General features: G+C 39.5%; 1 protein-coding gene across 2 annotated transcripts in view; it reads left to right on the plus strand.

Moving 5' to 3' along the window:
* Window positions 1–22,623, plus strand: part of LOC116812531 (amphiphysin) — a 250,192-nt gene that overhangs the window by 219,769 nt on the left and 7,800 nt on the right. For both annotated transcript variants that reach the window (XM_032758283.2, XM_058445610.1), the window contains 2 exons: window positions 19,672–19,881; window positions 21,847–22,116. In XM_032758283.2, coding sequence (XP_032614174.1) covers window positions 19,672–19,881; window positions 21,847–22,116 — 480 coding nt within the window. The remainder of the gene's footprint in view (window positions 1–19,671; window positions 19,882–21,846; window positions 22,117–22,623) is intronic.

Below are 22,623 nucleotides of genomic sequence, written 5' to 3' on the forward strand. Positions count from 1 at the left end.
TGATCAGGAGAAAGTGCTTGCTTTGAGATCAGAGATCCCTTCCTTTTCCCCGGCAAGTTGCCTTGTATTCCAGCATCAGTGCTCAAGCACCTCAGATACTGCCTTTGAGGACGACTGTGTGTGTCCTGAAGTGAAGGAGTATGATCAAAGAGAGTAAGGTGATAGTAAAGAAGGCCATACTGTGATAAGAGATACTAGGGAGCACTAGCATTATCATGCATTCTCTCACAGCAGTCCCGTGAAATAGGATTATTTAGGCATCAGGACCCTCATTTTACAGATTAAGAAAACGGACACAAAGAGATTGATTGATTAACCAAGATCGCACACCTAGAAAGTAGTGACATGTGATTCAAATCCTGGTATTTTAATCCATAGCTGTCTATCTCCTGACTACTCCAGATGCTTTTAAAAAGAGGAGGTTTTGTAAAAATATATTTATCAACACATCTTGTATCACATCTAACTAAAGCCGTTAGGGTCACAACTTAGGGTCGAAGCTGACACAAAGACTTCCCACAATGAATGCTTAGACTTGATGGATGTTCCTGGTTTGTGGCTGAGGAGTTGAAATGAAACAGAAACTCTGTGCAGCCTCAACCTTGAACTTCTCAGAGGTAATGTGTATCCTAATCCTACACTTTTTCTTTGGCTGCAAAGCAAATTTCAGAGGGGATGTATTTGAAAGACCTTGAATTAGGAATATGGGGAACTGAATGCATGGTCAACCAGTGAGGTGGCCTTAGGGAAATCATTTTACCCTCTGTGCCAGTTTTCTCGTTCCTCCTTTAAAAGGGTTGTACGTGATAACCTCTTCCTGCTCCCCCAAATCAAAATGTATTACTTTAAAAATTCCTTGTAGTAACAAGAGCACCTTGTATTTATGGCTTTTTTTCCAGCCTCTGTTTGCTAGGCCATTGGGATGACATATCATTGTGGAGTCGCTTTTACTTACTAATGCCATGGCCAGTTCAAAGGCTGTGAACTCAAAGGTTGGCAGTCGGGCCTTCCAAGTGCGACTTTCAGCTACCTACCCCTCCTCAAGCTTCAGGCCCCACACTGCCATCTGGGTTGGGTCCCAGGTTGCACGGTGAGATATATGTCGTGCTTGACAGGGTCAGGTTTGAGAGTTTTGCCAACAAAGTGTAATGACATTCAGGTGATTTGCAGATCACTGTTTCTCAGTCTAGTCTCTGGGTGTGTCTGGCAGCCTTCCTTCTGCCGTCTGCCAACCTGAGCCTGGGCTTGCTTAGGAGAAGGCAGTTTGAGCAGTAACAGCAGACACTTTACATATCATTCAAGATGACATAGCCAGCCATGGGAAAATGCTTATTGTACCGTAAAGGTGTCTTTGTTAAGCAACCTCTTTAACAAACTATTTGCAATCCCCATTGAAGCTGTCCACGGTGGCTGCTCCAAAAACTAGTATGTGCTCATCTCCTCATCCCTGAGAGAGAACAATACATGGTATTTACGTTTGCATTAAAAGATAAGTCCTCTTTTCCTATCCACTTCTCCCCTACACGTTGCTGATAAATCACTAATTAAAACTTTAAATACTGATCTGTATTATTATTGGATATTCTGACACAAACTTAAAGGCCAAATTAACCAAAAATTCATTAACTTTGAGATCTGTGTAGAAGACTTTAATTTTTAAAGGAAGTGATGGAGCTAGTTCTAACAGACATTGCCATGGCAACAGTGCTGCCTGCAGTTGAGTTGCTCTGGGACCCGGCTGCTGAGGGTTCATGATGGGACTGCAGGCAATACCAGGAAAGCAGATTGAAAAAGATGATTGAGCTGAAGGTTGTGAGGGGGACACCACTAAATTCCTTTATTAGAAAGGAAGCGCAGAAATGTGTCAAATGAAATTTGCAATACCAAGTGCCAGCTTTGAAAGGAACGCTACTAGGGACCTGGGGTACCATGAGAGATCTTGCCCCTACCGTCACACTGAAGGAAAATTATGACCTGAATTGTTTTAAATATAGTTCATGTGAAGAGATTTACCAGTCACCAGCCTGTGCCATAGTCCAGTCATCTTCTATTTGGGGCCATAATGAGGATCTGGATACCCTACCTCCCTTTTGGGCTTCTCTTTAAAATGGATTCTGAAGAAATGCTGTATTTTCATTAAAATGCCAAGGATCTTCAGACAAGTCAATAGCTCAAATTGGATCTAGAATTAGAGATGGGCAAGAAAAGGCAATGGTGCTCTGCAGCCAGGATTCCCGCTGTATTTATCTTCCTTTGTTACTTTTCCCCATGAGTTTACACAGCCAGGCCCAAAGGGACTTCCTCCAGCTCCATAGCAAATTAGTGGAAGAGTCAAAACTAAAACCCAATCTTTAGTCTATCTCTAGTGCCGCTTCTACTTTATAATAGTTCCTCCCTTGTAAAATGAGAACACTGGGCCCTATGGTCCTTCCACCCATGGGATCAGATTAATCTCTAACTTGTGAACATAGCTATCCATGAAAGTCAAAATGTCCAACTTCTAAATGTTCTCAGTTGTAGTTCTGTAGTGCCATGGATCAACTGGTCGTCTTTTCCACTTTTCCAGCCTGTACATATCTTAACAATGAAATCTACAAGACAAAATGAAATCTATAGGACAATTACAGGACAAAATAATATAGAATAATAATGTAAGCAAAAGTAATGTAGAGAAATTATGTCAAACCAACCTCTTCTTGATATCTTTTTATTGTATAATTCACTATTGATTAAGAGGGATTTTGTGATATGTTTGCTTTGGTGCCCGGATAGTATGTGTACATGAATAAAGAAAAAAATTTATAATCCATGCATCTCACTTTAAAGAGTAGCATTCCAACAATTTAAGTGAATGTATCTACTGTTTATAAGAATACACTCACATTCTTTGTCAAACATCACTTGGGAACCAAAGGTTATTTAGGAGGTCTCAGAATTTCTGTGGAACTCCCTTACTTGAGAGGTGTGTGGTCTTCTTGGTTATGGGATGGTGTGAGAAAACACAGAATTTAGAGTTAGACAAACTGTTTCAGTCCTTGTTTACTGACTAGGTGAGTTATTTAAACTCGAAGTACTAGTTAATTTTTCTTGAAAATGGGGGAGTATTGAATAGGGTTGTTAGAAGAATAACGTATAATAAATGTAAACCCCCGAGATAGATTCTGGAGAATTGCAAATTCATGATAAATGTCCACTTCCCCCACAGTCTACAGAATGTGCATATATCAAAACTGTCAAGCAGAAACCTGTTTATGAATCAGAATCAGAATTATTATTCTCCATCTTTGGGGTAAATCAGTAAGCCTTGAATTCAGCGGTCCTGTAGTCAAATGTCTCTGTAAGAGCAAATGCCAGGAAGATGGCTGTTCTCCAATTGTAGTATAAAGTGTTCCATAGCCATGGAAGAATATCATTTGGCTAAAATTCAAAATATGTATGTTTTATTCTGTACTTATGGCTTGTAGAATTTACCATAGTGTATATTTAATTTTTAATTTTTTTAATTTAAAATTTTTAAATTTTATTTTAGATCCAGAGGGTACATGTGCAGGCTTATTATATGGTTATGTTGTGCAATGGTAAGATTTGGGCTTCTATTAAACCTATCACCCAAATAGTGAACTTTATACCCAGTAGATAACTTTCCAACCTTCAGCCTCCTCTCTGTCTCCACTTTTGGAGCCTCCAGTGCCTATTATTTCCATCTTTATGTCCATGTGTATCCACTGGTTAGTTCTCACTTTAAAGTGAGAACATGTGGTATTGGATTTTATGTTTCTAAATTATTTCACTTAGGATAATGGCCTTTGGTTCCATCCATGTTGCTGCAAAGGATATGATTTTTATTCATTTTATGGCTGAATTACATTGTGTGTGTGTGTGTATATATATATATATATATATATATATATATCACATCTTCTGTATCCATTCATCTGTTTATAGACACTTAGGTTGATTCCACAACCTTGCTACTGTGAATAATGCTGCCATAAACATATGAGTGTAGATGTCTTTTTGATACAATGATATTTTTTCCTTTGGGTACATACCCAGTAGTGAAATTGCTGGATCAAGTGGTAGTTTGGTTTTTACTTCTTTGAGGAGTCTCCATACTGTTTCTATAGGGGTTTTACTTATTTACCTTGCTACCAGGAGTGTAAAAGTATTCCTTTTTCTCCACATACTTGCCAATATATGTTATTTTTGGACTTTTTAATAATAGCCATTCTGACTGATAGGGTATCTCATTGTGGTTTTGGTTTGCATTTTTCTGATAATTATTGATGTTGAGCATTTTTTCATGTGTTTGTTGGCTGCTTGTATGTCTTCTACTGAGAAATGTCTGTTTATGTCCTTTGCCCATTTTTAAGTAGAGTTATTTGTTTTTTCCTGTAGATTTGTTTGAGTTTCTTTTAGATTCGGGATATTAGTCCTTTGTCAAATGCACAGATTACACATATTTTCTCCCATTGTGTAGATTTTCTCTTTATTCTGCTGATAGTTTATTTTGCTGTGCAGAAGTTCTCTAGTTTAATTAAGTCTCATTGTCTATTTTTGTTTTTGTTACATTTGCTTTTGAGGTCTTAGACATAAATTCTCTCCCAGGGCCAATGTCCAGAAGAGTTTTTCCTAGGTTTTCCTTTAGGATTTTTTGTAGTTTCAGGTATTACATTTAAATCTTTAATCCACCTTGAGTTAATTTTTGTATATGATGAGAGATAGGAGTCCAGTTTCATTCTCCTAAATATGGCTAGCCAATTTTTCCAGGATCATTTATTGAATAGGATGTCATTTTCCCATTGTTTATTTTTGTAAACTTTGTTGAAGATCAATTCGTTATAATATGTGGCTTTATTTCTATTTGGTTCCGATTTTTTTTTGTATTGCTACCATATGTCTAGTACCATGCTGTTTTGGTTACTATATCCTTGTAGTATAGTTTGACATCAAGTAATGTGATGCCTCCAGCTTTGTTTTTTTCACTTAGGGTTGCTTTGGCTATTTGGGCTCATTTTGGTTTCATATGAATTTTAGAATAATTTTTTCTAATTATGTGAAAGATGATATTGGTAGTTTAATAGGAATTACATTGAACCTATAGAATGCTTTGCACAGTATGGTCATTTTAATGATGTTGATTCTTCCAATCCTTGGGCATGGAATCTTTTTCCATTTGTTTGTGTCATCTGTTATTTCTTTCATCAATGTTTTGTAGCTCTCCTTGTAGAGGTCATTCACTTCCTTGGTTAAATGTATTCCTAAATATTTTATTTTTATTTTGGCTAAATGTATTCCTAAATATTTTATTTTTATTTTGGCTAAATGTATTCCTAAATATTTTATTTTTATTTTGGCTAAATGTATTCCTAAATATTTTATTTTTATTGTGGCTATTATAAGTAAGATTGGTTTCTTGATTTGGTTCTTAGCTTGAGTGTTTTGGGCGTATAGAAATGCAGCTGATTTTTGTACATTAATTTTGTATCCTGAAACTTCACTGAAGTCATTTGTCAAGTCTACGAGTCTTTTGGAGGAATCTTTAGTGTTTTCTGAGTGTAAGATAACATTATTGGTGAACAGAGATAATTTGACTTCCTCTTTTCCAATTTGGATGCCTTTTATTTCTTTCTCTTGACTCATTGCTCTGGCTGCGATTTCCAGTACTTTTTTGAATAGCAGTAGGGAGAGTAGACATCCTTATCTTGTTCTAGTTCATAGGAGGAATGCGTTCAACTTTTTCTCATTCAGTACAATGTTGGCTGTGAGTTTGTCATAGATGGCTCTTATTATTTTAAGGTGTGTTTCTACGATGCCTGATTTGTTGGGGGTTTTTATGATGAAGGGATGTTAGATATGTTTTAAAAAATTGCGTCTATTGAGATGATCATATGGTTTTTGTTTTAAATTCTGTCTATGTAGTGAATCACATTTATTGATTTATGTATGTTGAACAATCCTTGAATCCCTGAAGTAAAACCCACTTGATCATGGTGGATTATGTCTTTGATAGGCTGTGAGATTCAGCTGCTAGTATTTGGTTGGGGATTTTTGCATCTATGTTCATTAAGAATGTTGGCATATAGTTTTCTTTCTTTGTTATGTCCTTGCCAGATTTTGGTATCAGAATGATACTGGTTTTGTAGAATGAGGTAGGGAGGAATCCCTCCTCCTTGATTTTTTTTTTTGGAATAGTTTTAGTAAAATTGTTACTAGGTCATCTTTATACATCTGGTGAAATTCTACTGTGAATTCGATCTGATGCTGGGCCTTTTATGTTGTTGGTAGATTTTTTATTACTGATGCAGTTTCATTACTCATTATTGGTCTGTTCAGGTTTTCTGTTTCTTCCTGGTTCAATCTTGGTAGGTTTTATGTTTCTGGGAGTTTATTCATTTCCTTTAGATTTTCTAATTTGTACACAGAGATATTCATAATAGTGTCTGATGATCTTTTGTATTTCTGAGGTATCAGTTGTAATGTCATCTTTATCATTTCTGATTATATTTATTGAATCATCCTTTTTGGTTAATCTAGTTAGCAGTTGAATAGTCAGGGTTCTACAGAGGGACAGAGCCCATTGGAGATATATATATATATATATATATATGGAGAGAGAGAGAGAGAGAGAGAGAGATTTTCCCTAATAGACTCCTCTCTCTCTGTCTCTCTATCTCTCTACAGATAGAGAGATAGATAGATACATAGATAGATAGATAGAGATATATCTCTATATCTATCTATAGATAGATATAGAGTAATTGCTGTATGCTAGATAGATACAGATAGATATATCTATATAGCTATCTATCTATGTCTTTCCCTATATATATCTATATAGATGTATAGATATATAGGTATATATATATATAGAGAGAGAAGAGTCTATTAGGGAAAATTGGCTTATGCAATTACAAGGCAAAGTCCCACAATTGGCCATCTGCAAGCTGGGGACAGAGAGAAACCAGTAGCAAGGCTCAGCCTAAGTCTGAAAGCTTCAAACCAGGGAAGCTGAGAATGCAGCTCTGTGTGACGCCAAAGGCCTGAGAGCCCACAAGAGGCCACTGGTGTAAGTCCCAAAACCTTCAGTCTGATATTCAAGGGCAGTAGGAGAGAAAGCAAGCATCCAGCACGAGAGAGAGAGAGAGAGAGAGAGAGAGAGAGAGAGGACTTAGAGCAAGCAAGCTTATCCCCCTCTTCTACTTGGTGTTCCGGCCATGCTGGCGGCTGATTGGATGGTGCCCATTCACATTGAGGAGGGGTCTTCCTCTCCCAATCCACTGACTCAAATGTCAGTCTCCTCTGGCACCAACCTCACGGACACACCTAGGAACAATACTTCACCAACCATCTAGGCATCCCTCGATCCAGTCAAGTTGACACCTAATATTAATTATTATAGCAGTCTATAAATTTTATTTATCCTTTTAAATAGCCAACTTTCTGTTTTGTTGATCCTTTGTAAGATTTTTTAAAAATTTTCAATTTCATTTAGTTCTGCTCTGATCTTTGTTATGTCTTTTCTTCTGCTAGCTTTAGGTTTGGTTTGTTCTTATTTTTCTAGTTCCTTGAGGTGTGACGTTAGATTGTTAATTTGAGATCTTTATATCTTTTTGATGTAAGTATTTAACAGTATAAACTTTCTTCTTAGCATTGCTTTTGCTGTATCCCAGAAGTTTTGATATGTTGTGTCTCTATTTTCATTTGTTTCTATTTTTTTTAATTTTTACCTTAATTTCTTATTTACCCAAAAGTTATTCGGGAGCAAGTTGTTTAATTCCCAAGTATTTGTGTGGTTTTTAGAGTTTCTCTTGGTATTTATTTCTAATTTTATTCCACTGTGGTCTGAGAAGATGCTTGGTATGATTTCAGGGCTTTGAATTTATTGAGACTTGCTTTATGGCTAAGCATATGGTTGATTTTGGAGAATGTTCCATGTGCAGATAAAAAAATGTATATTCTGCAGTTGTTGGGTGGAATGTTCTATAGATGTCTATTAAGTCCATTTGGTCAGAAGTGCATTTATGTCCAGAGTTTCTTTGTTAGTTTTCTGCCTTGGTGATCAGTCTGGTGCTATCAGTGGGGTATTGAAGTCCTCCATTATTATTGTAGTGATGACTATCTCTTTTCTCAGGTCTAGTAGCATTTGTTTTATAAATCTGGGTGCTCTGGTGTTAGATGTGTATATATCTCTCTATATATATATGATAGTTAAATCTTCTTGTTGAATTGAACTCTTGTTATGCTATAATGCTGTCTTTGTCTTTCTTTTTGATGTTATTGGCTTAAAGCCTGTTTTATCTGATATAAGGATAGCAACTCCTGCTCTTTTTGTTTCCAGTTGCATCATATATCATTTCCAGCCCCTTTTCTTGGAGGCTGTGGGTGTCATTACATGTTAGATGGGTGTCTTGTATGCAGCAGATGGTTGGGTTTTGTTTTTTTAATCCAATTTTCCAATCTATAAGTGGAACATTAAGGCTATTTATGCCCAAGTTTAATATTGACATGTGAGGTTTTGTTCCTATCATAGTGTTATCAGCTAGTTGCATTATAATCTCAGTTGTGTAATTGCTTTATAGGATGTGTGAACTTTGTACTTATGTGTGCTTTTATGATGGTATCATCCTTCCCCTTGCATGTTTAGAGCTCCTTTCAGCATTTCTTGTATGACCAGTCTAGTGGTGACGAATTCTTTTAGCATTTGTTTGTCTGGGAAAGACTTTATTTCTCCTTTGTTTATGAAGCTTAGTTTGACAAGATATAAAATTCTTGGCTGGCATTTTTTTTTTCTTTAAGAAGGCTAAAAATAGGCCCCAAATCTCTTCTGGCTTATGAGGTTTCTGCTGAGAAGTCAACTGTTAGTCTGTTGGAATTTCCTTTGCAGGTAAATTTGACACTTCTCTCTAGCTGCCTTTAAGATTTTTTCTTTAGTGTTGATCTTGGATACTCTGTTGATTATATTTCTTTGATGATGTTAATCTCATATAGTACATCCCAGATGTTCTCTGAATTTTTTGTATCTGAATAAATACTTCTCTATCAAGATCAGGAAAACTTTTCTGAATCATTGCCTCAAATATGTTTGAGGGAACATACTGCACTCCTTTGGAGGTGTCAAAACACTCTGTCTTTTTGTATTGCCGGAGTTCTTCTGCTGATTCTTTCTCATGTGAAGAAGCTGTCACTTCTTATTTTTAAATTAGTCATCCTTTGGATGGGACATTTAAATTTTTACCCTTTTTTTCCCTTGAGGATATGGCTGTGGAGTTTGTTGTATATGATTGTTTGGCTTTGTTTCTAGGTGCTTTCAGGAGGCCAAGGCTCTACATGGGTTCCTTGGTTATGGATATCTGTCGTGTGGTGGCTTTCTCAAATGCTGCTTGTTGTAGCAGTATATTGGATATATGAGCTGATACACTGTCTTCTGTGGGGCTGGGAGTGTGGAGGTCTCAAGAAGTTTATCTCATACATTAACACTATGCCCTTCTGCAGCAGGTTTTTTATTTGGTCTTCAATCTCCAGTCCAGTAAGTGGCACCTAAGGATGAGAGCTGGCTTACCCTTGGGTAGCTGGATGATGAATGGAGGCACCTACCCTGACAAGGGTGACAGGAGGAGTTTGTATTGGGATGTGCTGAGCTCTTGGGGATAAGGGTTAGGGGGCTGCACCAGCTTCTCATCCTAGATAGGCAGGAATGTGATTCACTTGGCTGTTGCAGGACTCGTGACCTTTAGTTCACGTAGATGCTGTCCTTTGACTCCAGTCTGCAGTGTGACTGAGGTCTGTGAAAGGACCTCTCTGGTGGCTATCAGCAAAATGGCCTTGGGGCAGAGCTTCTTCCCCCAGTCCAGAGCAGACAGCTCTGTGACTTGTCTGTCCTCTGTTGCCACCATGCTGCCCACTCTGTTTAGGGAGGGGAAGATGGGCTCTGCCCTTTGTGCAAACCCGAATGGCATAGGCTCACTTTCACTGGGGGTGCAGCCGTCTGGAAATGCACTGAAAAGGCTTTCTCCAAGTGCACTTGCCCAACCCCCCAGCAGGGACAGTCTGGTCTGCATCCACAGTGGTGGGTGGGGGAAGTGGGAAATGGCCTCTTTTCCATGATCTTTCCCAGCCATTGGTGCTACCCCTCTCAGAAATCATCACCATGCCTGCATTTCCTTTGTTCCAAGGGGCACTTTGGCAGGCCGTATTCCCCCTTCCCTCGGGGTGGCCTCTGCCAAAAGCTAGCTCTCTGGAGTACCCAGAGCTTCCCAGCATCCACCCCATCAGTCCCCTATCATTGCCAAGTCAGAGTGGGCTCTGAGGTATGTTTGAAGGGGGTCTGGTGACACAGCTGCACAAAGGCTGAGGTTCCTCAGGCAGGCAGTGACCTACACTGGGTACACAACCGGTATGCCACCTGCTGTTTCAGTGCAGGCCTGCGGGGAGTGCCAGTGCACCTGGAGGAGCTGGCCACCGCTGCTCTGTCCTCAGGAAGTTCTCAGATTGCCACCAACAGCATTGCCCAAGGTCACAAGGGCAGAGGTGCTCTCTGACAATTTAGTGGTCAGCAGCTTGCCACAGAAGGGAGGGGAGTAGAGAAGCACCCCCACCTACCCTTTCTGCCGAATTCTAAGTTCCTTAAGAGTCGGTCTCTGCCAGACTCTTGTAGCTTTCCTTTTCTACACCCCAGCTGATTTCCATGGGAACTCCAACAGGTCCTGGCTCTCTTCTCTCAGCTTTCCATTCAGATCATGGCCACTCATCTGTAACTTTGATCCCCTTTCTGAAGAGAACTGGCATCTGACGTCTCCAGTCAGCCATCTTGGAAAAAAAAACCAAAAAACCTTGGAGCATTTTTTTAAAAAAATGAAATTTATCATTGGGATGTGTAAATGAAGATTCACGAGAAAGCTGAAAACACTTAAAAATCACTCGAAAAATCAGATTCACTATAACTAGTTTTTTTGTTTTCATTTTAATGATTTTACTCTTAAAGAAAAAACCCAGCATATAGAAAAAGAAAGTCAACATTTCAAAAGTATATTCTAGAAATGTTAGCTAAACCCAAGATAATTTTCTATAAAACAAAGTATAAATGGATCCTTGAAGCATAATACCTGAGCCAGGCAAGGGAAAATATCTGAGAGTGTCATCCATCTCCACCCTCCATCAGAGACAACTCGCATCTACCCCGCTATGAGTATGGGATTCCTTTCTGAAGCATCCAGGCCATTTGGGGCCTGCTGCTACTCTCACAGAAGTATATCCTTTGACACATATATTTGGGGGATTCAAAACAGGTGATTCTATTAAAGACTTGATAACTCCCTCTCCAGCTCCTGTTCTGAAAAGGATATCTAAGAGTCCCCAGATAGTGAGTAAAATGGAACAAAGAAAATGTTTCCACGTCTACTGTAAACATCAAGCCTATAGAGATTTCTCCTGATTTGAGAAAACTAAGCAAATAAATACGTTTTTAGATTAGCAAACACCTACAGAGCAATACAAAAGAAAAAATAATGATTGCATGCCAGAGTTAAAAGTTTCTTTAGAGAACATGCAACAATAACAAAAATTACCTGACACACAAAGACAAAATTTGAAAATTGCCTTCCTTTTTGTTGTCAGTAAAACTCAAGATGAACTCGATAGGTGAAACAAAAGATGAAAGGTGAGATGATAAGGCAACCATATTGAGAAGAAAAGAAAGTCACTTTGAAAGGCAGATGAAAAGGGAACTCAATAACATGAGAAAAGATTTTAAGGGGAGGAAATGTAATATTAGAATTAAAATTTGCATGAGATGTGGTAAAGACGAGAAGCAACACTACGGAGAATTGATTTAGTGATATGAGGACAAGCTGGAGTAGTTCTCCCAACACATAAAGAGAAGCACAAGCAAAGGTGATGGATTTAGGGGCCAAGGAGTGAAGATACAGCTCATGGGTAGAAGTTCATCCTGAAGAAGAGACTGTAAGAATGTTGCAGAAGCAGAAGTGGCCAGTATAATAGAAGAAAACATGCTCAAATTGAAGTTTTCCTAGTTGATGGAATTCCTGCATGTGGACTATAAGAAATCACCAAAAAAAGCAAACTTAATGGGGAGAGACTACGTTGAAATGTATTTTAAATATTTGAGTTTAAAGTTTAAAAAAAAGAAGTTCTGCAAGCATCTAGGTTGGAAGTAAGAAAGCACTACAAAGGAACAACAATTAGGTTGTTCTCTGACTTATCCATATCGATACTAAAGGTCAGAAGCTATTAGAACAACATACAGATTTTGAGAACAAAGAAACACAATATAGTAATTCTACCCCAAGTCAATAGTTGGTCATGTAGGAAATCAGCAGAAAGACATTACCAATTACATAAGGTGCTAGAGACTTTCCATAGAATTTCTAAAAAGCATTTTATGAAGATATATTGCAATTGACTGAAAGATGACTCAAATCGAGGCAGATAGGTGGGAAGATGTGATAAAGCAAATGTGGTGACATGTCTATTGAAGATCCTAGGTGGTGAGCACTTGGAAGTTCATTGTATGATTCTATGTTTTTGAAATTTTTTTAAAATTTCTTATAATGTTGAGCAGAAACCCCAAAAACATGTTTAATGGAAACATCATAAAGAAATAAAGAGAGCAGTGTTTAGTATTTAAATTACTGAAATGTGTAACCTAATAATTGTTGGGTTACAAACCAAAGATCTTTCTCAGTGTTAGAGTAACATTTAAAAATGAAACCAACTAGTGTTTAATGCTAATAGAACTGTTACATAACTTGTTAAATAGAATAAGCAATGAAGCATTATATATCCATTACTATAACTTTTCTAAGAAACATGACTCATGTTTTGTAAAAACCCTTGTATGATTAGAAAATGAATACAACTAAATATTATCAAAATGTTACCATAAGTTATTTCTTTTATTATTTTAAAATTTGTTAGAAAAAAAATTTTTTAATTGCTTTATTAGAAAAATGCCTATGATCAGTTACAATAACATACTTTATAAATAAGTATGGAATTTCATGCTGGGCAGAAGGAGAATCAAAGTATCTTCAGTTGTCTCATCCAGACCAGTTGCGTGATTGACAAACTACTTTCCGGCATTGTTCAGAGCTAATATTACAAAGAAAACAAGCAAATAAATAAATAAATGAGTGAATGAATGTATGAATGCATGACATAAACCTCAGAGATGACAAGTTCTCTTGAGCCTATCACTACTCTGACATGTTTGGGGGTCTTGGTCCTTGACCTGCTTTCACAGCACCATCTCATAGCAGGGCTGGCTAGTTTCTGTCACCCAGTTGTGTTTCCCTATTTTACATGATTGATAACCTAGGCTATTGTTGCATTTCATTCATGTCATTACATTTCCAGAAAATTTTGCTAAAGCAAATTTAAACTGGTGTTTAGAGGACCCTGGCATGAATGCCATAATTATATGGCTTTCCACCAAGGAGATGATTGAGGCAGAAGATTAGAAAGCAATGAGGGGCTGGGCACGGTGGCTCACACCTGTAATCCCAGCGCTTTGGGAGGCTGAGGTGGGTGGATCGCCTGAGGTCAGGAGTTCAAGACCAGCCTGGCCAACATGGTGAAACCCCGTCTGCACTCAAAATACAAAAAAATTAGCCGGGTGTGGTGGCAGGTGCCTGTAATCCCAGCTACTCGGGAGACTGAGGCAGGAGAATCGCTTGAACCTGGGAGGCGGAGGTTGCAGTGAGCCAAGATCGTGCCATTGCACTCCAGCCTGGGCAACAAGAGTGAGACTTCATTTCAAAAGAGAAAAAGAAAAAAAGAAAGCAATGAGGTATGGTGCAGAGAGCCACCACCTACTCTCTCCAGAAGGTTCTGTGCTGGTCACTGTGATTTCTGTGTGATGGATAGACAGGTTAGCAATACTCCTAGTTTCTGCACCTCATAGACCTCATGGATATAATAAATATGTGCCCAAGGTCAAGGAGAACATTTTTAGTCTCTCTTTGCAATAGCTGTTTCCCCCATAAATATATTTGACCAATAGATAGTATAGTTTGGCAGAAGATAGGATAATTGTGTTTTTCTGAACATTTAGAGTGAAGAGAAACATTTGATAGCACTGGGTATGAAAGACTTGAAATACTTTCAGCAGATTCAGTCCTCTGGTCTTCCTGAGTAACATTTTTTAAAAAGCAAATAGCGGTCATTTATCATTATGGTTTTTCCTAGCAGGTATAACATGTACTGTAGCAAGCAGAGCATAGCAAATGTTTTTTCTTTTATAGCTCTACAAATAGCTAACAAATTGAAATGCATAACAACAACAGTAATAATAAGAGGTATAACTTTCATTGATGAAAACCTTTTCACTCTTTTCTTGATTTTATCTACAGCTAACACCTAATCTGAACAAAGGGGTTCCTGTTTTCCATTGTATTTTTGTGTTGTTCTATTCTTGTGGTCAGTAAATAGGGCATTGGAAATATTTTGGTAAGAGCAAAAAATCTGGACTGGATTCCAGACATAAAGGGAGGGCTGAGGCCCCTTGATCATTAGACCAATGTCAGAAACAGAAAGCTATGAGGATATGCAGATATTGGATGATCCTTCTCTGTTTACGTAGTTTTTAAGCTCTGTAAAATCAGCGTGTTAAGTAAACAGCAGCTGGAGAAATGGGAATTCATTACTAATGGACTCAGAGTAGGGTGTAGGAGTGTTAATTGTTTGTTTTCCAAGTAGATCGTTCAAATTGTTTGGCTTCTCTTTAAAGTCTAAAGTGCCAACTCCTTAGCACCTTACCTTTGCCAGAATTGTTAATTTCAGTATTTTTTTGATATTTATTTCTCATTCTTAAAATCAGTTTTCTGCATGCTGCAGTTCTTTTCTATGTGACAGAAATCAGGTAAATTGCTGAGGTGCTGAGGCTGAGGTATTGGCTCCTACAAGGTCAGGAATGTCAGAGCAGTCGGGCAGAGCCTTTGGCCGCCACCTGCTGGTAGTTGGTGTCACAGCAGCTAATACCTGTTTTTTTATTATTTTATTTTTATGTTTATTTTTAACTTTTGTGGGTACATAGGGGGTGCATATATTTATGAGGCACATGAGATATTTTGATACAGATATACAACGTGTAGTAATTACATCAAAGTAAATATATCTATCACCTCCTCAAGCATTTATCCTTTTTTTGCATTATATTCCAGTAATATTCTTTTAGTTATTTTAAAATGTGCAATAAGTTATTGTTGACTGTAGTCACCCTGTTTGTGTTATGAAATACTAGGTCTTATTTATTCTTTCTAGCTATTTTTTGTGCCCATTAACCATCCCCCCTACTTCCTCACTACCCTTCCCAGCCTCTGGTAAGGATCCTTCTACTCTCTATCTCCATGAATTCAATTGTTTTAATTTTTAGCACCTACAAATAAGTAAGAACATTCAAAGTTTGTCTTTCTCTGCCTGGCTTTTTTCCCTTAACATAATGACCTCCAGTTCCATCCATGTTGTTGCAAATGACAAGCTCTCATTGTTTTCTATGGCTGAATAGTACTCCATTGTTTATATGTACCACATTTTCTTTATCCATTCATCTGTTGATGGACACTTAGGTTGCTTCCAAATCTTGGCTATTGTGAATAGTGCTGCAATAAACATGGGAGTGCAGATACCTCCTTGATATATTGATTTCCTTTTTTTTTTTTTTTTTTTTTTTTTTTGAGTATATACCTAGCAGTGGGATTGCTGGATCATATGGTATCTCTACTTTTAGTTTTTGTGTTTTTTTTTTTTTTTGAGGAACCTCCGAACTGTTCACCATAATAGTTGCATTAATTTACATTTCCACCAACAGTATATGAGGTTTCTTTTTTCTCTACTTCCTCGCTAGCATTTGTTATTGCCTGTCTTTTGGATAAAAGCTGTTTTAACTGGGGTGAGATGAGGTCTCATTGTAGTTTTGATTTGCATTTCTCTGATGATCAGTGAGGTTGAGTACCTTTTCACATACTTGTTTGCTATTTATGTCTTCTTTTGTGAAATGTCTATTCAGATCTTTTGCCCATTTTTTAATTGGAATTATTAGATTTTTTCCCCATAGAGTTGTTTGAGATCCTTATGTAGTCTGGTTATCAATCCCTTGTCAGATGGGTAGTTCGCAAATATTTTCTCCCATTCTGCAGGTTGTCTTTGTTGATTGTTCCCTTGGCATTGCAGAGGCTTTTTAGCTTGACGTAATCCCATTTGTCCATTTTTGCTTTGCGTGCCTGTGCTTTTGGGATATTACTCAAGAAATCTTTGCCCAGTCCAGTGTCCTAGAGAGTTTTCCCAATGTTTCCTTTTGGTAGTTTCATAGTTTGAAGCCTTAGATTTAAGTCTTTAATCCATTTTTATTTAATTTTTGTATATAGCAAAAGATAGGAGTCTAGTTCCATTGCCTGCTTAAATTATCTAGCAAAGGAAAGGTGATAACATGTATATTTAGTGATGGCAAAATCTTATACAACCAAATTGATAGATAAGTTACAGGTTAATAATAAACTTTATGTTTGTATGGAACAAGTTTAAAAAATTACCTGTGGTAACACCATCTATAGGTCACAGAAATATATCCTCTCCCAGAGATGTAGCATCAATTCAACTGAGACTAAAAGCCAATTAGTAATAATGTGTAGTTGGAACATATATGTATAAACAGATTTATGCATAATCACTTGGGAGAGTAGCCCATGGAATAACATCCTGTCTGCTTTTTCATCTGTAGCAGTGCCTCAGCTGCATGTGTGTGTAGTGGTGGTGTCTGCTGCTCTGTTTGTCCATACCGTCTGCATGTAGATAGAGTCCATCTGCTTCCAAGCTGTTGAAACTAGTGGGATATTCATAGGTGTGATTTTCCAGACAGATGGAGAGAATAAGCTTATAATCATGACACAGCTTATTTTCTACATTTGAGCTCATAAGTTTATTGCATGCACATTTTCTTTCAGTATAGTTTTTAACATAGAAGAAACTTTAGTAGGTCCTTAGTATCCTAGAGAAATCCTGTTAATGTCTCCAACAATAAAGCTATGAGCAATTGCTCCTTGTTCTTCTCAGGATTAAGATGCCCAACTAATTTATGTTCTGATTACTATTCTCTTGACAACAGTAACAATAGCATCCATAAAAAGGTTGGTGCTTATTTAAAACAGTGATGAAATTCTATTCGATTTCAAAATAAACTTTTTATTATAGGAATTTTCAGCCATTTGCCAAAATATAAACCCTCATGTACTTTTTACCCCACTTCAATAATGATCAGCATTTATAATTCACTTTCAATAAGTGTCTGTTACAATTCATGAGAAATCATTACTTTTGTGAACCCATATTGTATTAGTCCATTTTCATGCTGCTGATAAAGACATACCTGAGACTGGGCAATTTGCAAAAGAAAGAGGTTTATTAGACTTAGAGTTCCACATAGCTGGGGAGGCCTAACAATCATGGTGGAAGGCAAGGAGGAGCAAGTCACATCTTACATGGATGGCAGCGGGCAAAAACAGAGCTTGTGCAGGGAAACTCCCATTTCTAAAACCATCAAATCTGGTGAGACCCATTCACTATCACAAGAACAGCACAGGAAAGACCCACCCCCATAATTCAATCATCTCCCACCAAGTCCCTCCCACAACACATGGGAACTATGGGACCTACAAGATGAGATTTGGGTGGGGACGCAGAGCCAAACCATGTCACATGTACTTTCATGACAGGGCAGGAAGAAGGAAGTATGTCATGGCTAGGGATTGCATTTTAAATCATTGCACACCCTGGTTGGAGAGCCACATCCTCGTAATAGGAGATTCTCATAAGAGAGGGAAATAAATTTCTAAGAATATGAGTAAATACTTGGACATATAATGAGTAGTATAGCTGTTAGCATTTCTTTTTCATTCTCAAATAAAATCTTATCTTGTAGAAAAATGTACTGTATATATTCTGTAACAGGCATTTTTATTTAAACTATTACCTGTACCTTTGAGCCAGCAGAAACGTTTTTAAAACTGCTTTGTTATAAGTGTAGGTGTGTGGTTCATGTTCTTCATCTCCAATTTCTGATGCTCACTTGGAGGTACTCTTCATTGTCCTTTTCTGTTTTCTGAGTTTGAAAGTAAATATTTGCAATATTAGGGCCTTCCTAACTTAAGATGTTGAGCTGGGTAGAATGTATTCAACAAGGAAAAAATAGTTAATCCTAATCACACCAGATAGTAAGAGCCATTTTTGAAATATGTGTCCTGGATATATTATATAAGATCAACCTGAGATTCTTGTTCCATAGTCTTTCTCACGTGAACCTCTCAAATCAAGTCTGCCAAGCTAATGTTGTCAGAATCCTGTTTAAAGAGTTGGACTCCAACCCATTTGTTGAAAACTAAAACTTCTGATTGCACTTCCTTTATTTCATTATCTCAAGTTTTAAATAGTACTTAAAACTCTTCTTCTGACTGTGTTTCTACCTTAGAAAGAAAATTCTGACTTTTTTCTATCTCACTTCTCCTTATTGGACCTAAACTATGATTTTGGCATTTTGCCTGTAACAGGCTCTACAGCTATTCAGAGTATTATCATGCATATTTGATTACAAAAATGATTTCCCCTTTATTCTCAAGGGTTTTTGAGAAAGCTTCCTTATGTATTTTTTTTTCCTGTGAAAGTGATTTGGCTTCTGGAACCTTCCTCACAAAGATTTGAAAGTTTATACTAAAATGCAATCTTTCTAAATTTTGACTTTGTGTGATGCAGATGCTTTTCTGATATGGCTTTTCTCTCTGACCCAGGCCACTTCCATCCTGTGACCCAGATGTGCCATGTAAATCAAAAAGTGACCAAGGCACGTCTCAGTCACGGAGAGGCTTATTTAGCCAAGGTTAAGGATGCACCCAGGAAAAAGAGACACGAGTCAAAGGAGGATCTGTGACCTGTGCTTTTTCTGAAGAGAGTTTTGAGAACTTCAGTATTTAAAGGGGAAATAGCAAGCAAGAAGGAAATAATTTTTTTAAAAAGAGGGTGGGTAGGCAATGAGACAAGTGTCACATTCTTGTGAGGCTCTGATTAGCACTCAGTGAATCTGCATTTCACATGTGAAAAGAGGGAGTGGGGACAAAGTCACTCATGCCTTCATCTCACGCTCTGTAGTTCTGCATGTTACATAAGATGAAGGAAGCATGTGAAATTACAGCTCTGTGTTTGGGAACAAAAGGAAGGTGGTTTTCGTGTGACTCTGTTTCCAAGCGTAGCTTTCCTTTGGCATGGTGAGTTTAAGGTCCCGATATTCAATTATATTTCTTTCACTCCCCTAAGGCCTCATTTGTTGCTTCTAGCCAATAAAAATGGAAATAGCTTGTGGAGAGGACCACCCACACCTTAAAAGCCATGTCTTTGGAATGGTGTATGTCACTTCCATTTGAATCCCATTTGCTACACCTGACAGCAGGGAAAGCTGAGGAGTGTAGAATTGTTGGGAGTTCAGCAAAAGAAAAGTCGGAGTGTTGATGAATAGATGGCAGACTCTGCTGTACCTAAATCCTGGGAGTGCAAAGAATGTTCCAAATCTGAATAGCCTCCACAGAGGGGAGATTAGAAATAGGTTTGAGTTTGACTCCTGGCAGAGGCCCATGGAGATGCAGACGTGGCCTGTTGGTTTCTGCCCTGCAGATCATACCTGGAGCTGATGCTGATGCAGCTGTTGGAACCTTGGTGTCAGCAGCTGAGGGGGCCCCAGGAGAGGAAGCAGAGGCAGAGAAGGCCACTGTCCCTGCCGGGGAAGGAGTAAGTTTAGAGGAGGCCAAAATTGGAACTGAAACCACTGAGGGTGCAGAGAGTGCCCAACCTGAAGCAGAGGAGCTGGAAGCAACAGTGCCTCAGGTGAGTGTCCCATGTCGCAGCCAGGGGAGCTCCTGGGAAGTAGCATGGGCTGGGTGCTCTGTTGGTTGGTTCATGGTGATAACTCTTTGGATGTATAATAGGTTTGTAGCAATTTTGTGGCTCCACCAAACAACATTATTATCAGATTCTCAGAAAGAGTAATCCCAGCTGCTCAGTATCAGCATTGCAATGTTGCATACAGGCCCTCAGGGACTGTGGCTGACTGGGCCTAAGCATGGAAAGGGGAAGGGGAAACTGGGGTGACGTGGAGAAAGGAATGAAGCAGGACAGTGAAAAGGATGAGAATGGAGCCGGGAGAAAGAGAATGTGATGAAGTGAGCACTTAGCCCAGGGAGAACTCAATAGTATTTAGATCTTGGTATTCTTATTACTGTTTGGTGGTTATTATTATCATTAGAGTGCCCCAAGTTCACCATCAGGCCCCTTTTACCAAGAGCCCACCACTGGGTGGCAGTTTGAGAAGGGAAACAAAGGGACCAGGGCCATTAGGTCCGTGCATGAGGCGGGAGGGGGCCCTGCTCGGCACTGCCTCAGAGCAGCATTGAAAGGCCACAAAACCACATACTCTTACACTGCGAGGGCCTCCAACCCCAGGGCCTGCCTCCACTGTCTGGTTCTTCTGTTTCTAGAAGGCGACGTTAAAAGGGGGCTTAATGGTATGCATTGTTTTCTCCTGATGATTTTACTCCCAATAAATTTTCAAAAATTTCTCCAGGGTTACTTAAAACTTGAAACTGAATTATCCCTTTCATTATCCCATTTTGGGCTGGGGGCTGAGGCAGATAACAGTGTTATGGGAGAAGGAACTTAAAAGAATATTCCTTTTTCCCCTTAGATTTTCTCATCACAGTGCCCAGAGTGTTTTTGTGTATATTGTTGTACTCATGGAATGACGGTATTGTCTCTCCAAGTTGACAAATGTTAGTGGTCTAGTCTGCTGATAACAGAGGGAATATAGAGACTCCTGTTCTGCTGATGAAACTCCCATCCATGCTTATCTTTGTTAAACAAATCAAAGGGTGGTCCTAATCCTTTGGTTCAGACACTAGAGTACTTGGAGTGGATTGTGGGAGGTGTGGTCCCTCCAGTGGCCACAGCAGTTGGGGGCTGGAATGATAATCACAAGCGAAGGACTGGTGGATGATCTCCAAACCGCGGCTGGATCTTCATCAGCAAGCATGGTTCAGGCACTGGGGGCCTCTTGGGATTGGGGGAGGAGAGGAAGGGGCTCACAGGAGGTGAACTGCCAGTGGCAAGAGTTAGGGCTCCGTGGGACAAGAATCAGGCTGGCCTGCGGGGCTGGGCGCGGTGGCTCACGCCTGTAATCCCAGCATTTTGGGAGGCGGAGGCAGGCGGATCACGAGGTCAGGAGATCGAGACCATCCTGGCTCACACGGTGAAACCCTGTCTCTACTAAAAATACAAAAATTAGCCGGGCGTGGTGGCCAGTGCCTGTAGTCCCAGCTACTCTGGAGGCTGAGGCAGGAGAATGGCGTGAACCCGGGAGGCAGAGCTTGCAGTGAGCCAAGATCGCGCCATTGCACTCCAGCCTGGGTGATAGGGCGAGACTCCGTCTCAAAAAAAAAAAAAAAGAACCAGGCCGGCCTGGTTCCTCCTGCAATCCCTCTCAGGATGGCCTCCCTCACCCTTCAAGACTCAGTCTCCCATCCCCTATCCCTCCCAATTCCCACCGAAACCTCGTGCTTACCAAACTGCCTGGCTATTCATGGATCCAGAAATTAATTCCACTGAGGGTTTAGGCCTCAGGAGGAACAGAAGGAGGCTGTGTGGCACAGCAGAAGGCCCAGACCTGAGTCTGGCTGGTGGGGAAGTATGGAAGTGGCAGCCCCAGCTTCGGGCTGGGGGCTGAGGCAGGTTGTGCAGGACAAGGAGGTTCTGTTTTCCAGGCCCTGCTGGGCACCGCCACGGTTTTTCTTCCCCCAGGAGAAGGTCATCCCTTCGGTGGTCATAGAGCCTGCCTCCAACCATGAAGGGGAAGGAGAAAACGAAATAACTATAGGTGCAGAGCCCAAGGAGACCACCGAGGACGCGGCTCCTCCGGGCCCCACCAGCGAGACTCCGGAGCTGGCTACGGAGCAGAAGCCTATCCAGGACCCTCAGGCCACGCCTTCTGCACCAGCCATGGGGGCTGCTGACCAGCTAGCATCTGCAAGGGAGGCCTCTCAGGAATTGCCTCCTGGCTTTCTCTACAAGGTATTCTTATTTTTTAAGTCTCTTTTATCCTTTTTTTTGCTTTGAGTCCCTTTTGCTCAAGCCTTTGGTTTTCCAGTTTTTACTTTTACTTTTTGCAATTATTATTTCTCTGAACTACTTTCCCTTCACCACAAATCACTTGGACAAGCCAGGACTACAGTAATAGATTTTCATGTTTTAACAAAGAATAACTAAAGAGAAGTTCACCACAGGGCAAACAGTATGCCCCTGGGTAATGAATGGGCGAGTCTCTTCCAGCCCTCCCTCCTCTCTACTCCCCCAGGTGCCTGTGAATCTGTGGAGCCTGGCTTAGACCAGGCCTTGGAATCGCCAAGAGCTCCTGACTGGGCTATATGCCCTGGGGGTCGGGCAGCAATCCTTCAGTCAACTCTGGCAACTTGTAGGGTGCATGACACAGAGTAGGGAGCCCATAAATATTTTGTAAATTAATGGATTCATATATGAATGAACTTGCACCAAAAGGCAGAAAAAAAAAGGCGGCTAAGT

Source organism: Hylobates moloch, unplaced genomic scaffold, assembly GCF_009828535.3.
Source record: "Hylobates moloch isolate HMO894 unplaced genomic scaffold, HMol_V3 SCAFFOLD_1, whole genome shotgun sequence".
Classification (NCBI taxonomy): Eukaryota; Metazoa; Chordata; class Mammalia; order Primates; family Hylobatidae; genus Hylobates; species Hylobates moloch.